Below are 15,728 nucleotides of genomic sequence, written 5' to 3'. Positions count from 1 at the left end.
AATGTCAAGGCATGGTTATGAAACAGCACAATTCATTTTGTGTTTTCTTTATTTATTTATTCACTTTGTATTTATTTTGCTGTGTTTTTACCAGCCATTAAAAGTGCCATGCTTTTTTTTTTTTTTTTAAAGCATGGAAAATGTGCTGTTTGTGGTATCTGGATTTTCAACTTGCTTCATAAATTTTACATCTAGTGAACACTCATGTTTAATATCAGCCATGAATAACTGAAAAGGCAGCATGGTTAGTTCTTGTCACTTTGGACATGGAGTAGGGAAGTCATGACTGTGAAGGTCACTGTGAAATCAGGTGCTGAATCTCCATAACAACAAATGAAAAAGCCATGAACATAGAACTGATGACTCTGGTCTGCAAACCATACAATTAAGCTTGAGTTGTGTTTGAGTTTCATTATCATTCAATCAATATTAATGTTACAATGTAAAGCCTCCAGCAACACAAATATCAAGGTCTACAGCTTACCCTGGCCCTGTATTCTGAATTCTTAGAACCAATCACGCACAAAAGTCAGGCTCAAGCAGAAAAAAAACACAAACAAACCACGTGTTTCTTGCAACAATCTGAACACAAAGTCAAAGGGAGCAAATATTGCTAAATTTAATTGAATACTTATGATATTAAGAATATCACTGAATAATTTAGAATTTATTTACATCATTTAATCAGGTTTATTCCCAGCAAGATCATATGGTGTTGATTTAAAAAAAAAAAACTCTAAGCAAGAGCTCAATATGCCTTCTAGAACTGGACTGTGATATGTGCAGAAAGAAACTGAGAATGGTATCCCAGGCTGGCACTAATATCTATGCTAAAAAAAATCAGAGAACCAGACGCCCGTGGCCCCTCTAATTTTTGTTTGGGCCCATCCTGTATTTAAAGTGAAGTGCCCTTTGGGCTTGTTGAAAAAAAGTTTGCCTGAGGAAACATTGATTGCGCTGATGAAATGAGTAAATGTACTTTCACGATTTTGACACACATGCCACAGTATGGCCCAATCTAAATTAGATTACAACTGTCCTATGTGAAATTGAGATCTGATTTTATTCAAATTAAAGCTTTGCTAAAAATACTCATTTGTACTCCAAAACCCGCTGACACAGTTATATTTCGAGAAAACAAAATTTTCAGTACTCTTAAAAAAACAAATGAACAAACAAAAAGAACCCAATAACAAGACCAAAAAAAAATTCAGTCCACGTTCATTAAATGCATGTATAAACAGTCATATTTAATGATTGGAACTGATTTAAAAACTATCCCTTTGGCAGTTTAAACAGTGGCAATTAAAGGAAAAGAGGTCAGTTATAAAATCAAAGTTTCACATTAACTGGCTGACAATATGTGTTGAAGGTTGCAGCGGGTGAACCCACTGTGCTAATTTGCATAAGCAGCATCAGGAAGTAGAACAACCCACTATAGGTAAATCGAAGAGATGATAGATACATGCAACAACAATCGGTATTACATATTATTGCCTTGAATGAGAATGTTTAAGCTGTTACATATTATATTTTTGACAAGTTTGTAAACAGGGGAGACATTTCTTTGAAGTCGGATTTTACTGCATTTTGAGAAGGCAAAGCATGATCATTTCAGTTATGGGAATAGGGTTCAAGTGTAATTCATTTTTATTAAATTTATATTTGACTTGTAGCTATTGCAATGTTCTGTGACAATATTAAATTTAAAAGGTGACATTTTGGGCTTGTGGAAGTTGGAGTCCGACATACCTGTCAACTTTTCAAAAAACAAGTGGGGATAATAACAAATAAAATGGTGAGATTTGGACCTAAAATGAGGAGTTTTTTATGCGGCATTTTTTTAAGCACCAGTTTCAATAAATTTTGACAGATCTTCCAGGTTCTATAAGGGTAAAATGCACAAAGGACACATGAGAGGCGCCGGCAGTAACCTTTTATTTTTTTATTTTGTGTGTGTGGGGGGAACACATAGCGGTCAGCCATGAAATTTGATGGATGTAGGCCAAAATATGTTTAAAGGTGAAATTGGGGGAGGTGACTATTGCTTCCACCCCCTTGCCCCAATGTGTGAGCACCCATGGGATGTGCCATTTCTCCCTTTGATATGCCTTATTGTCCCCCACGACAAGCCTCCCATTTCATATTCTGGTCAGCTATGGCTAAACTGCATAATAGCTAAAGGTTAGACTTAAGTACACAAACAAGAAAGCCAGTGTGACTAATTAACAAATAATCCTTATCATTGCATTGATCTTGTGAAAAGGACTACCCTTCAGACACACTTCAAAGAAACCATGTGTGTGTATATTAGCACCAGCAATTGCTTGATAAATAAATGATGCCTTATTTTGTTGTAACTTACAATGCCTTGGACTTCATTTTAACAGTTAAAATTTGCAGTCACAAGTTACAGTAAATGTGACAACTGTTATTCCCATGTTTTATGTACCACCTTATTTCCTTAGGTTTAACTCTTAAGGCATGTAACACTATTTACGTATTGCTTTTTTTCTTTTGAAAAATGAAAACTGACAGACATCATGTAATAATCAGGAGTCCTCTGCGAAAAATCGGGAGATATTATGAGATCGGGAGGTAGTAGTGGGAACACCCAAAAAATCTGGTGGTTTTTCTCATGGCTTGTGAGTTCATAGATATAAATTGTCTGGGCTTGTGGAATTTCAGTCAGGGCTTGTGAGTTTATTTAAGTCACCAGCCCGGGGCCTGTGCAAAAGATTTATTTTCTTTGGGCAATGAATGTATTAAAACAAATACCCACGCAACAGGCTGGCAAGACTACCATGAACAGCACATGACTGACATTGACCTTTGTTTAATACTCTTCTATGTTCATACCTGAAATATTTGTGTTGAAAACATTTTTCTTATTTCAATCATACTTTCTGACCACAAAATTAGCAGGTTTCTTACATACTTCATGTTAAAACAAAGTTTGGTCAAGGTCTGTAATATAGAACTAATGTGAAATCTTTTTTTCAGTCGGTCATCTTGACCTTTGACTTCAAAATCGGATGGTTTCTTCATTTGCCCAAGTGCACGTCATTCACAAAAACCAAGTATGTTATGTAGAATGTTATGGTGTTGAAATCATTTTATTTTTTCAGCCACAATGACCTTATCTTCTGACCTTTGTACACCAAAATAAATGTTGTTCTTTTCCCTAAAGTCTGGCAAACGTGTATGGAGGAGAAGTTGACTTCTTGTGCAAAAAATATTTTTCTCCTTCCAGTTACACTGACCTTGAACTTTAACCTTTTGACCCCCAAATCAATAGGGTTCTTCCTTATTCCAAGTGCACGTCATCATAATGATTGGAAACTGCAGACAGTGGACAAGTTATTGTGCAGAACAAAAACCTGGACAGAATGATTGATGGATGGGTCACATCATAAAATAAACTTTGCCTTATGGCAGGATCATAAAAGGTTACTTCTATTCAAGCTTTTAATTCGAAACAATTTTTTCCTCATTACAATTAAACATGGTGGATGCTACAAGGATGGATGCTCTCTATGCTTGCTATAAATCATGAACATGAGAAGCCACACTAGAGTGTCAAGTAATGGACTGAATATGGTTCACTAGCTCAATCCAAGTAATGGATTGAGAATGATCCACTAGCTCAATCCAAGTAATGGATTGAGAATGGTTCACTAGTTCAATTAAAGCAAAATTAAAACAACCACTTCAAAAACTGGCTTAAAATGTGTTTCCTTTTTGAACTTTATTAACTGATAACAATTCTTTCATTCTGGAAAAAAAATGTACTGTGAAATTTAACCCATTGTATATGCTATGATCTGTATTTTATGATTCCAAATAATTTTCCTGTATAATAATGCTTGTTTGTTTTATTGTCTATTTGTACATCTTGGGTATAAGTAAGTACTTGAAGGTAAGTAGGTAGGCATGTAGGTATTTATGACAACAATAACAGTAGATTAGTATGCTTTTGGACAAAATGAGAGTGCAGAATGTATTAAAATGCTAATTCTCTTACTGTCGGCACTGGGGGTGCGATTGTAGCAGTTGTGTGCAGTACAGCTATGAACATTCCATGATTTTCGGCGGGGTCTCTTGGTGTAGGGTGGGAGTATCTCAGCAGGTGTGCACAAATTGTTACAGCTGTAACATGGACTCATTGTACGACCCATAGCTCCATATCCACTGTCAAAACAAATCAGCAGCCATCAGAACAACCCCATAAGATTCATCAGAAACCTGAACAACACCAACACACACTGACAGCAACAGCAGTGAGGAAAATTTTGAGACAATTTCCACTTCTTTTGAGAGAACCTATTTATTACCTATGAGACACAATTATTACAAAGAAAATGTTTCTATATATGGATGAAAACTATGTAAAGTAACTGTTTAATACAGTGATGGAATACAATCTAAAATCAACTACAAATCAATTTAATCAAAATGAACCCACATTATCACACTGCCATACAAATCAGTAAAAAATCAGATTTTGACTGCCAATAAATTAAAACTCTAAAAAAAAAAAAAACCATATATACCTGCTGATAAGTGAGTCCAACTTCAAACTGCATCAAGTCAGATCTGCCATCAGATACCACATGATCTCTTAAGTTTGTTAAGAGCAGTTAGTAGAATAAACACAGACCCTGATCTATTGGTGATGCAATGACATATCAGGGTCAATGCTGTTTGCAGTTGGATGCGACTTATAAGCGAGTATATATGAGAAGAGCCTATGAATTCATAACCAGATATTCATAACTATCAAAATATAGAAATAATGAAATCTCTATTCTACTTAAACTATCCAAAAAAGATACCTATTTATATTAACATAACCTAAGCGACATTCAAGTTTAGAAGTAATTAGATATGGTAATTATCCACAAAATCCAATTACACTTCAATTTTGTCCCTTTTTGTATCCAATATCTCAATGTGAATATTTTTCAACTACCTTTACTCACTATCCTTCCAATATATTTCATACCATCCTTTCTAGATCATTCTTATTTTCCTTCCTGGGTTTTTCACACGTTACTTTCCAGATCTTTCATACCATCCTTTCGGGATATTTCATATTATCCTTTCTGGATACCATCCTTTTTGGATATTTCATACCATCCTTTCTGGATCTTTCGTACCTTCCCTCCTATCTTTCATACCTTCCTTCCTTGATCTTTCATACCATCCTTCCTTGATTTTTCATACCTTCCTTCTTTCCCAGATCTTACATCATAACATCCTTCCTAGACGCCACCTATTCATAACTAAATCTCTGCTTCTTACCTGAAAATGATAGGATCCAAGACCTTTTAATGTTACAACTAACTAGGACACAATGGCTAGGGTACTTTTCACTACTCTACATGGTTTGAAGTAGAAATAATTATAACTATTTTCAGAAGAATGGCTTGGCATGTCTCTAACTGTGGAGGTAAATATGCTTAGTGCAAGTTTGGAATAAGTTTTATCAGGAAAAAATGTGTACTCACGTAAATTCATTGGTGCATTTGCTACAAATATATTTTGCCAAGCCCCATTCATCTTCCCTTGGAATGGCATCAAACTTCTTTTTACAAGACCTACATCGTGATACCTGAAAAGTCATTATTGTATTTACGTGTTTTGCACTAACATGGAAGACTGGGAGGGGGTAGGTTTACAGCACAGCAATGCAAGAACAGTCTTTCTAGTAAACCTTCATGAAAAGATAGGGATGAAGCTGTGGAAAATGTGGACATTTGAAAAATGGTAAAAAATTTCTGTTAATTACTGAAAAAATTAAACCCTTATTAAAGTTACTTTTGTAAACTAACAAAAGCTCTCTCTCATTTACATGCTAGTGTACAGGTTACCCATTTTCTTAAAGACCCATCTTTCCTTTTGCTAAAAATTGATGAGAGGCACAAGAAAACCTCTCTTTTATCACACGTCAACATAAAATTTAAAATAAAATGATAGTAAAGCCAATTTGTAAAAAAGTACATGCAAATGGGGAGTTGGACAAAATAGTAGGAACAAATTATGAGAATTAGAAGAAACTAGGGCTGCTGGAAAGATTGCAAGTAGGTTACTAAGTGCCAGGCAACTCGAGTAAAATGCCTTGTCCATGGGCATACCAAAGTGGCTAACTTGTGCTGATTTGATGGTAGGATTCAAACACACAGCATTATGTTTACATGTTTGGCAAGCTATCCAGCCACTGTGGCTTCTTGCTCTATGAGCTACCTCATACAACATACAAATGTTTTATGATGCCTCAATATTTTACTGCAACTACATACAGCCTAAATTTTCGGGTTTCTTTAAGTATTTTTGAGTAAACTGTTTTGCCTGTAATTACATTATTAAGTTGATTCATTCATAAGGTTTGAAAGATTACACTATAATCAAAAGCTAATTATCACAGCAAACTGGTTTGCTGGAGTTTACTTTTACCACATTTCTAATCGTACAAACCTTTTTTAATGAAGGGAAATGCTATGGCTCATGACTGAAAGAATATAGGCTCAAAACCTACCACCAAACCAGCCTGGGTCAGCTACTGTTGCATGTCCCTGGACAAGGTACTCTACTTAAGTTGTCCAGCACTAAAAAACCTACTTGTGTTGATGTGCCATAGAGCACCAAATCAAGCCAATTATGTCAAAATTTCATTAAAAATGTGAAAATAAAGAAATATTACAGAAATAATAACCAATGATTATCAGCAAAACTTACAATCTCATGAATGTGTCAGATGATTAGAAGCACCACATTTTGCCACTACTAAAAGAAGACATTATGCTATACACTTATTAGATAAGACCACTTCAAAAACTCAATAATCATCCTACAACTGTCCTATGAATTAGCAAATACACAACTTTTCTCATTTCTAACCATGCTGTCCTTAGGAATACACCACAGACAGGAAATCAAACATACCATATATATGTGCTTAAAAGTCCTGTCCAAAATGCAAACAACAAAGATCCTGATCTGCCATCGCATAGCGTGCCAGCAATTAGGGTCTATCTTGTTTCTTCTACTGATTATTCCAAACAAACTTCATAGACCTAGATCCACTAGTACATCAAAGGCAAATCTGGGTCTGTGTTGTCTGTTCTATTGATTACTATTAACAAACTGCACAGACCCTGATCTACAGACATGTTATCCATCAGCAGATCTGGGTTCATGCAGTTCGTAGTTGGATCAGACTTGTACACAAGTATATATGGCACTGGATTTAATTCAAGGAAAAACATCCATGTGGTTGTTGACTCCAGGAATATGACAGAAAATTCCTGTTTTCCTACTGGTGATTTTTTTTTTTTTTTTGTTGTTCTAGGGTTTAATGCCATTTTTCAGCACAAGATAGGCTATACATGGCGGCCAGTATAACTGGTGGAGGAAGAACCCTGGAAAACCCAGGGAAGAACCACCGACCCACGAGAAGCTACTGGCAGGCTTTCCCATGTACCCACGCTAGCTGAGCCTTGGACTCGAACCCACGCAGGCAGAGGTGAGATGGCAGTGATCCAGAATGGTAAGCGCTTTAGACCACTCGGCCACTCGGGGCCCCTTCCTACTGGTGATATTGTTTTTGTTATTTTTTGTACCTAGACCATAGAAACTCGAAGCTTTAATACATTTATCAATCTATCTCCTGCTTTCAAATATTAAAATGAAAATGTTGCAAAGTGTACATTGTGCTTTTAAACAATATTAATGATATATAAACAATTTGCAAAGTTTTTTTTGTTCCTTTAAATAATTTTACACGTAAAATACTAATGTGAAAATTTTGCAAGGTTAAGTTTGTGTTATGAAATTTGTCAGGATCATAAATACTGATATAAATTTTTAAAAACCCAACAAAATACAATATACACTTGCTTATAAGTTGAGGCAAACTGCAAACAAAACAGATCCTAACCTGTCATAGTCTGTTCCATTGACTACTCCTAACAAACTGCACAGACTCAGATCTGCCAGCACATCATGTGATTGCAAATCTAGGTCTGTGCAGTTTGCAGTTAGTCTTGACTTATAGGAGATTAATACAGTAGTGCAATAAAATGTAAAACAAGTCTGACAAATGCTGCCAGTAACATGGACTGTAGCTTAAGTCATGTCTTGGCACTAAATTCTGATTTCCTGATCTTAATGTCTGATAATGACACCAAGGTCCACGGTGTTATAAAATCTTGCATGGTTTCAAGATCAATCAGGTCTGAAGGTTTATGATATGACAGTTCATTCAAACAAATGGCATATCAAGAAGAAACACTGCAACAAATTTATTCAATCTTTTCTCAGCTTACACATGGCAAGAAGACATCATGGATTCCATATTACATTTCAAATGAACAGCTAAATAAATTGGCATGTTGACCTTTATTTAATCTGCCTGACATAATTCTGTAGCTTTAAAGCTCATCCTAATATGGGAGTCTTGGAATGTAAACTCATGTTCCATGCCTCCTTATTGGAAAATGTGGTATGAAATCGTCTCAATGGTAATACAGGAAGTGTTATTTTAAAAACAAAATGATATTAGAAACATTCAGATATTAATGTTTAAAAATTTTAAAATGTCATGGACTTCAGCACTAAGAAAAAGATTCAGCACTAAAGCTTAATCAGCAACAATGATAATAATGTTGGCTTGTCCTAAGTTGTAGTAGGTAGGTAGTATCGAATTCCACCATCAGGCATGTACAAAATACAGTTTAAATAAGTAAACAGGTGCACTTTGTGAACGAAGGTGGTACAAAAAAAAAAGGGGGGGGGGAGAAAGGAAATCCATGTAATCTGACTGTGATTACTTGCTTTGTGGGTAGATGATGACAATATATTAGAACAATAGCATCTGTTACTCAACTTTTTAAAGCACTATGGAAGCCATACCATTTTTCTTATTGGCACCCTCCGCCACCACACCTTGTCACAACTCTCGCAGCCAAACTGTCGCACCTGATCTGGAATTTCATTCTTCAGTACTTGGTTAATGTCCCTGTTGTTACGAGCTGCCACTATCCTCCACTACAATAAAGTAGGAACAAAAAATTACATGGGTTTTAAGATCGCAAATGCCACTATCCTCCACTACAATAAAAGTAGGAAGAAAAAACACATGGGTTTTTTTAAGATTACAAATGCCATTATCCTCCACTACAATAAAAGTAGGAACAAAAAATCACATGGGTTTTAAGATTACAAATGCCACTATCCTCCACTACAATAAAAGTAGGAAGAAAAATCAAATGGGTTTTGAGATCGCAAATGCCACTAACCTCCACTACAATAAAGTAGGAAGAAAAAACACATGGGTTTTAAGATCACAAATGCCACTATCCTCCACTACAATAAAGTAGGAAGAAAAATCAAATGGGTTTTGAGATCGCAAATGCCACTAACCTCCACTACAATAAAGTAGGAAGGAAAAACACATCGGTTTTAAGATTGCAAATGCCACTATCCTCCACTACAATAAAGTAGGAAGAAAAAACACATGGGATTTAAGATTGCAAATGCCATTATCCTCCGCTAAAATAAAATAGGAAGAAAAATCAAATGGGTTTTGAGATCGCAAATCTACTAACCTCCACTACAATAAAGTAGTAAGAAAAAACACATGGGTTTTAAGATTGCAAATGCCACTATCCTCCACTACAATAAAGTACGAAGAAAAAACACATGGGATTTAAGATTGCAAATGCCATTATCCTCAACTAAAATAAAATAGGAAGAAAAATCAAATCGGTTTTGAGATCGCAAATGCCACTAACCTCCACTACAATAAAGTAGTAAGAAAAAACACATGGGTTTTAAGATCACAAATGCCACTATCCTCCACTACAGTAAAGTAGGAAGAAAAAACACATGGGTTTTAAGATCACAAATGCCACTATCCTCCACTACAACAAAGTAGGAAGAAAAAACACATGGGTTCTAAGATCACAAATGCCACTATCCTCCACTACAATAAAGTAGTAAGAAAAAACACATGGGTTTTAAGATTGCAAATGCCATTATCCTCCACTAAAATAAAATAGGAAGAAAAATCAAATGGGTTTTGAGATCACAAATGCCACTATCCTCCACTACAATAAAAGTAGGAAAAAATCCCACATGGGTTTTAAGATCACAAACGCCACTATCCTCCACTACAATAAAGTAGGAAGAAAAATCAAATGGGTTTTGAGATCGCAAATGCCACTAACCTCCACTACAATAAAGTTGGAAGAAAAAACACGTGGGTTTTAAGATTGCAAATGCCACTATCCGCCACTACAATAAAGTAGGAAGAAAAAACACCTGGATTTTAAGATCACAACATAATAAAAAATGGGGGATGCTGGAGGTTTTTATCTACGTAATGAAATCATGACAGGGAAGTTTTACTTTCTTAAAGCAGGCTGACTAGATATTCTCATATCACTGCTTCTTGTATGTCTGCAGTTTTTCTAATGATAACTGGAAAGTTAACATGAAAGCACATACATAAACATACATCGAAAGCAAAGAAACAGATTTTCTAACAGTACAAATATACGGTATAACCTTTAAAAGTAGAATTTGGATACAATCAAATTTATTTTCGGAATATATATATATAACCTGAATCTCATCTTAACATAAGGACTATATTTTAAAGGATTTCAATGAATAAACCTGAAATCGCAGATTACAAAATCCTATTTGATATTTTACTAAACCAAAGTTAAAATAAAATTCTAACAAAATAGATCATGCCTTCCATTTTGTGATAACTTAAAAGTGTGCACAGTGCAATTCCTAACTTTTACAAGTTGCAAGGATTGATATAGAGCTAAGAAAAATATGGCAGCCAAGAAGCCATACCAACCTTTCCATTATAATAGCTTTTATTCAGCGCCAACTTTATAGCCTACAAACTTTAAAAGGCAAAATGAAGAAACAAAGGACAAATAAAGGTAAATGAACCAAAAGGAACAATTGGAAATATTACTATATAACTGGGAGATACTGTAACTCGTGTTGAGTACATGATGAATGAATAAAGTTTCTAATTAATTTGGTACTTAAGCATTTATAACTTGCCTCTCCTTCACCTATGACGTTTCGGATATCCCCTGGTTCCCCTAAAAAAAGAAATAGAAAATATATACAGTAAACTCATGATTTATATGTCTTCAACATACCTGCATTTCATGTTTACACAAATTGTTATATTAACACCCAAGCCAAAAAATACACCCTGAGATGTACGTAATTCACATATATACACGAATGTACCAAATGGGTTCCCAAGCAGGAGCTGCGATTTCTCTGATGTGTTCAACCGGGATAAAGATTCAGCTCCCCACTGATGGATGGATTTGAGTAACACAAAATCGACATATACAAAGTTTCTCAGCCAAGAAATATATTTGTAAATTGGGTGGGTGGGGGCAATGTAGTATACTGTTTTACAGTGAGACCACCTTATGATGAAGCATAATTTTTCTACCACTTAATGATATGGAATCAATGACCAAAGTATTGAATATATGGGCTGAGAAACATAACTTCTGGACACTAAAATGTCATCATAGAAATGTGATGTCATACAAAGAATTCGCAACACCTTTATATTGCTGCATCACACATTGAAGCTAATGCATGTCTCTTAATGATAACGGTGTGAAATAAAATGCAGCATATTCAGTATTTAGCGTTATTTCCCAAATGATGATTTTTTAAAATGCCTGTTGAATCTTATCAATTTGTGCAAGCATGCATCCATAGCAATAAACTGCATATTCCTTAATTAATGCCCCCGGGGCAATACATTTTCCAAATTGGTGGCAGCTATTAGAGCTCATTAATGGAAGCTACAGTTGTTTTTTTTTTTTTTTTACTCTTATAAGAGTCACATGTACATCTGGGGGTCTTTCCACACTGAATTTAATCATTGTAAATATCAGCACAGTTAAAACAATACATCAATCAACACATTTTCACTTAACAGCTGGTTGAAGTTGGACTTGAAGGTCCCAGCTATTGCATCATTTAACACTACATATGTGCCTGTGACTTTTGCAGTTCATGCATTGATATATACATTGAAACAGTGTGATCAACTGAGACTGCTGCAGCATTTTTAGCAATCATGGATCTGAAGCAGACAGGTATTGAAAAGCACAGATCTTACATGAAAACTTTTAATTTTCTGTTCCTAAACAGGGTGTGTGTGTGTGTGTGCTAATTAGAGTAGGGGTGTTAATTGCAGAAGATATGGTACGCATGGCTAAAAGTGTCAGTTTATTATGTAATGTATCTTCTTTGTTGTTGGAGATAAAAAAAATCTACCCTTATAATAAGTTTATGTACTGATGTACAAATTAGCAATGGAATGGTTCTTCATCAACTTTAATGATAATGATGATGATGTCAATGATAATGACGATGATGATGAGTATTTACCATGAAAGACAAAATTGATTGCGTCTTGGAGATTCCTGTTGCAGAATGTGTATAATCTAACAGCCTCTTCTTGTGAGAAACGACCATGAAACAGCTCCTGAAGTCGTCTTGCCTTAAAGAAAATTATTTTGAAAAGATGTTTTTATTTCATTATTTTGGAAAATGGAAAATCAGGTATATGACATAGAAAAGTAGAAATTCTTGAGTACAGTGTGCAAAGAGTCCCATTAAAACATGTTTCCCAACTTTAAACTGAAACTATATACAGTGGTTCAGCTCTTTTAGAAACTAGAATAACTGATACTTCAAATGGAGGACTGGTGGTGGCAGACTCCACAGTATTTTGGATAGTGGTGAGCCACACACTGTCCCAAAATTGTACCTACTGGTAGTACTATAGTAACTTTGAATTCCTGTTGCTATTTGTGTACCAGACATTTGCTGCTTGTAGAAACTGGATCAGTAATGTTTGACCATAGTGTATTGATTCTCATGCAATGAGTATGTCCAATTTTATAATCAGTCACATGCAGTTTAATTAAATTGCAATGAAATCTGAATTTAGGTCCACAGTAATATACACATTACAACCTTACTAATACCAGAAATAATAATAATAATAATAAATAAGTCAATAAATCATTAACAAAATAATAACTTTACCATCAGAGGACAACATAGTTATGCAAATTATTTCACCCTAGACCCTCAAAGAACAATTAACATACAATACTAGTTCAACAATCAGTGTCCACTTCTCTTGATGTCATAGCAGGAAAACTCACTGCTATTTCCAACTAATCTCCAGACACAAATATGAAACAAAATGGTACATACTCAACTAATACTTTGTAATTGATCCCTTGCCTCTTATCATAGCTTGCAAACACTCCTGTATCAAGTCATGAAGTCCTCTAACTATGGGACTGTCCAAAATGTCCAGAACAACACAGATATGATCAGACCTAGATCTGATTTTCAAATCTGGATTTAAATTGTTTGCCACATATCTCAACAAAGCTCTGTGGTGGCTAGTGTACGTAATCAGCATCTTGTCATTTTTCCAGTTCTGTCTTTTAAGAAACATGACATTTATCCTCCTAGTGGGCCTATTCACCTCTGGGAAACTCTTTTGCAATAATTGGTCACAAATTTTTGCCAAAAATGTTGATACCTTGCCAATTTCATTGGCACCATATAGCCACTATTGTGCTTATATGCCATTAAACCCTAATATAGGGTAATATAGGTATTACCCTCCACTCCCATAGACGTGGACCAAAATGAGAAAGACTATTTGTGGAGGGTAGGGGTGGGGTTCAGGCTATATGTTTTTCAAAGGATCTGTATGCCTGTACCAAAATCAGCTTATGGGACCAACCACAGAATCCTGTTTCCTTGGGTTTTACATTTAAACACTCTGGATGCAATTCTTCATAAGGTTTTCTGAAAACACTGCTTTTGTTTCATCCTAACTGTTGGTTTTCAACTGTCCAGTTATATCTCTCTTTCAGTACTGAAAATTTAATGGGGGGGGGGGGACAGAATTTGGGAGGGGGGATTTCTGGCCTCCAAATAGCTATAATAAAAAGATTCTTGCATTCTTGCTCTGATTTAAAGCAAACACGAACTGTAGTCCAAGTATAGAAATATTTAGTGCCGCTGACTTGTTAACACCGCATGTACGAGTCCCTGGTCATCTTGGAAAACAGCAGCTGAAACAACTAAACAGAATGTCATATTCTACAATTTTTAAACTTTTGGTGACCGAAAATCATGAGAAAATTTTAATGAGCCAATTAGTGTTCATGTTTATGAAAGGAATGTGAACAAAAGATTAAACAGTTGTGAGCAACAACCAATTTACGGAGGTGGATCTAGGATTTTCTTCTACCTCAAGCAAATTGTTTTTTCTAAAGTAGTATAAGTAGGATGTTAGGTTTTGTTTTGTATCATAAATCGAGAGCAATGTCATTATCTGAAGCTATTTGAGAGCTGAAAAATTTATTTAACAGTCAGTCCCAAACTGTATTATATTACATATTGATGGTTTAGAAGTCTATTTGATATATATGTGTGTAAGGGGTGGGTATGATTTTCTTTTGCACAAGGATTGTTTATTCTTTTATCTAGAGATAAAAAAAATTTAAAACTCCTATGATGAATCTGTTTCAGCCCGTCTGTCAATATTCCGTACGGTGCGGCACAGTGTTTTATTTATGGTGATCATCGACTAAAATGGCACTCCCTACAAATTTACAGGCTGCATATATTCAGGTTCTCCTCATCAGTGTACAACGATAAAATCAAGCTCAAAGAATAATTCTCGAAAATGCATTATCCATTTTCAAATCACATTTCTGTTCACGACGTTAACACTTCCTGATAGCTACAATGAAGCAAACCATGAAGAAATTTACGAATCATAACGATCTTCATTTACATACTAAAGTTAGCATATAATTTGATCGGCATGTACTGTATGTATATGAATTATGAACCCCAATGGAAACTTGTATTCGCTCGTGTCCTCTCTTTACACACGTAAATAAACATAACAATGAAGTAAAAAGGTTATTTTATTACAAAATAAACCTATTCTGTATAACCGTATGCGTATGAATCAAATATATACATACGTTTAATCAAATGCATGAAATTACTACTCACCTCCCTAATGTCCTCTTTGCTTATTCTTCCACCTTCAGGCTCTTCTGCCATGTTTAGGATCGAGTTGTTACGCCATTTTGGGTACACGGTAATACATGTACCTCAACACCGTTATAATCAGTTTGTGTGCTGGGCGCAACAAAATAGGAGCAGTCGCGGCAATTGCACATTAATCGCTGTCGTCGTTTTAATGCTAGCAGTTTAATATGTCTTATAATAAAGAAAGGACCTTGGGCTGTGTGTTTGATATGTCTTTTAATAAAGAAAGGACCTTGGACTGTGTGTGTTAATGTCTTATAATAAAAAAGGACCTTGGACTGTGTGTTTAATATGTCTTATAATAAAGAAAGGACCTTGGACTGTGTGTTTAATCTGAACAACTATACGGATAATCTAAAGAACGTGTTAATAAATAGGTGTCACACTGCACTCGGCTTGTATCTTACCTCCATAACTGTTTATACTGATAGTTAATACACAGAGATATAATTTACGTTTCTTGAGCATATACTGAAATATTTCAAAGTCGAAGTATTGTATTGTCACGAGTAGCGAAAATATTCCTCCCCAAAACTGACTGTGACGATGACATTTTCTTCTCTGAA

The 15,728-nt window shown here is 35.2% G+C and overlaps 1 protein-coding gene across 1 annotated transcript in view; it reads right to left on the bottom strand.

Annotated features, from left to right (window-relative positions):
- LOC149774362 (shiftless antiviral inhibitor of ribosomal frameshifting protein homolog) overlaps positions 1 to 15,328 on the bottom strand; it is a 29,967-nt gene extending 14,639 nt beyond the window's left edge. Inside the window, exons 1-6 of the mRNA XM_089945381.1 lie at positions 15,124 to 15,328; positions 12,454 to 12,565; positions 11,089 to 11,129; positions 8,914 to 9,048; positions 5,511 to 5,614; positions 4,025 to 4,191 (exon numbers count right to left, since the gene is read on the bottom strand). Of these exons, the coding sequence (XP_089801507.1) occupies positions 4,025 to 4,191; positions 5,511 to 5,614; positions 8,914 to 9,048; positions 11,089 to 11,129; positions 12,454 to 12,565; positions 15,124 to 15,174 (610 nt within the window). The 5' untranslated portion in view covers positions 15,175 to 15,328. The remainder of the gene's footprint in view (positions 1 to 4,024; positions 4,192 to 5,510; positions 5,615 to 8,913; positions 9,049 to 11,088; positions 11,130 to 12,453; positions 12,566 to 15,123) is intronic.
- Positions 15,329 to 15,728: the final 400 nt, after the last annotated feature.

This window comes from Sinohyriopsis cumingii, unplaced genomic scaffold (genome assembly GCF_028554795.1).
Source record: "Sinohyriopsis cumingii isolate HCF-2022 unplaced genomic scaffold, ASM2855479v2 utg000309l, whole genome shotgun sequence".
Lineage (NCBI taxonomy): Eukaryota > Metazoa > Mollusca > Bivalvia > Unionida > Unionidae > Sinohyriopsis > Sinohyriopsis cumingii.
Note: the sequence above shows the minus strand (reverse complement) of the source record. Positions and strands in the feature narration are given on the sequence as shown.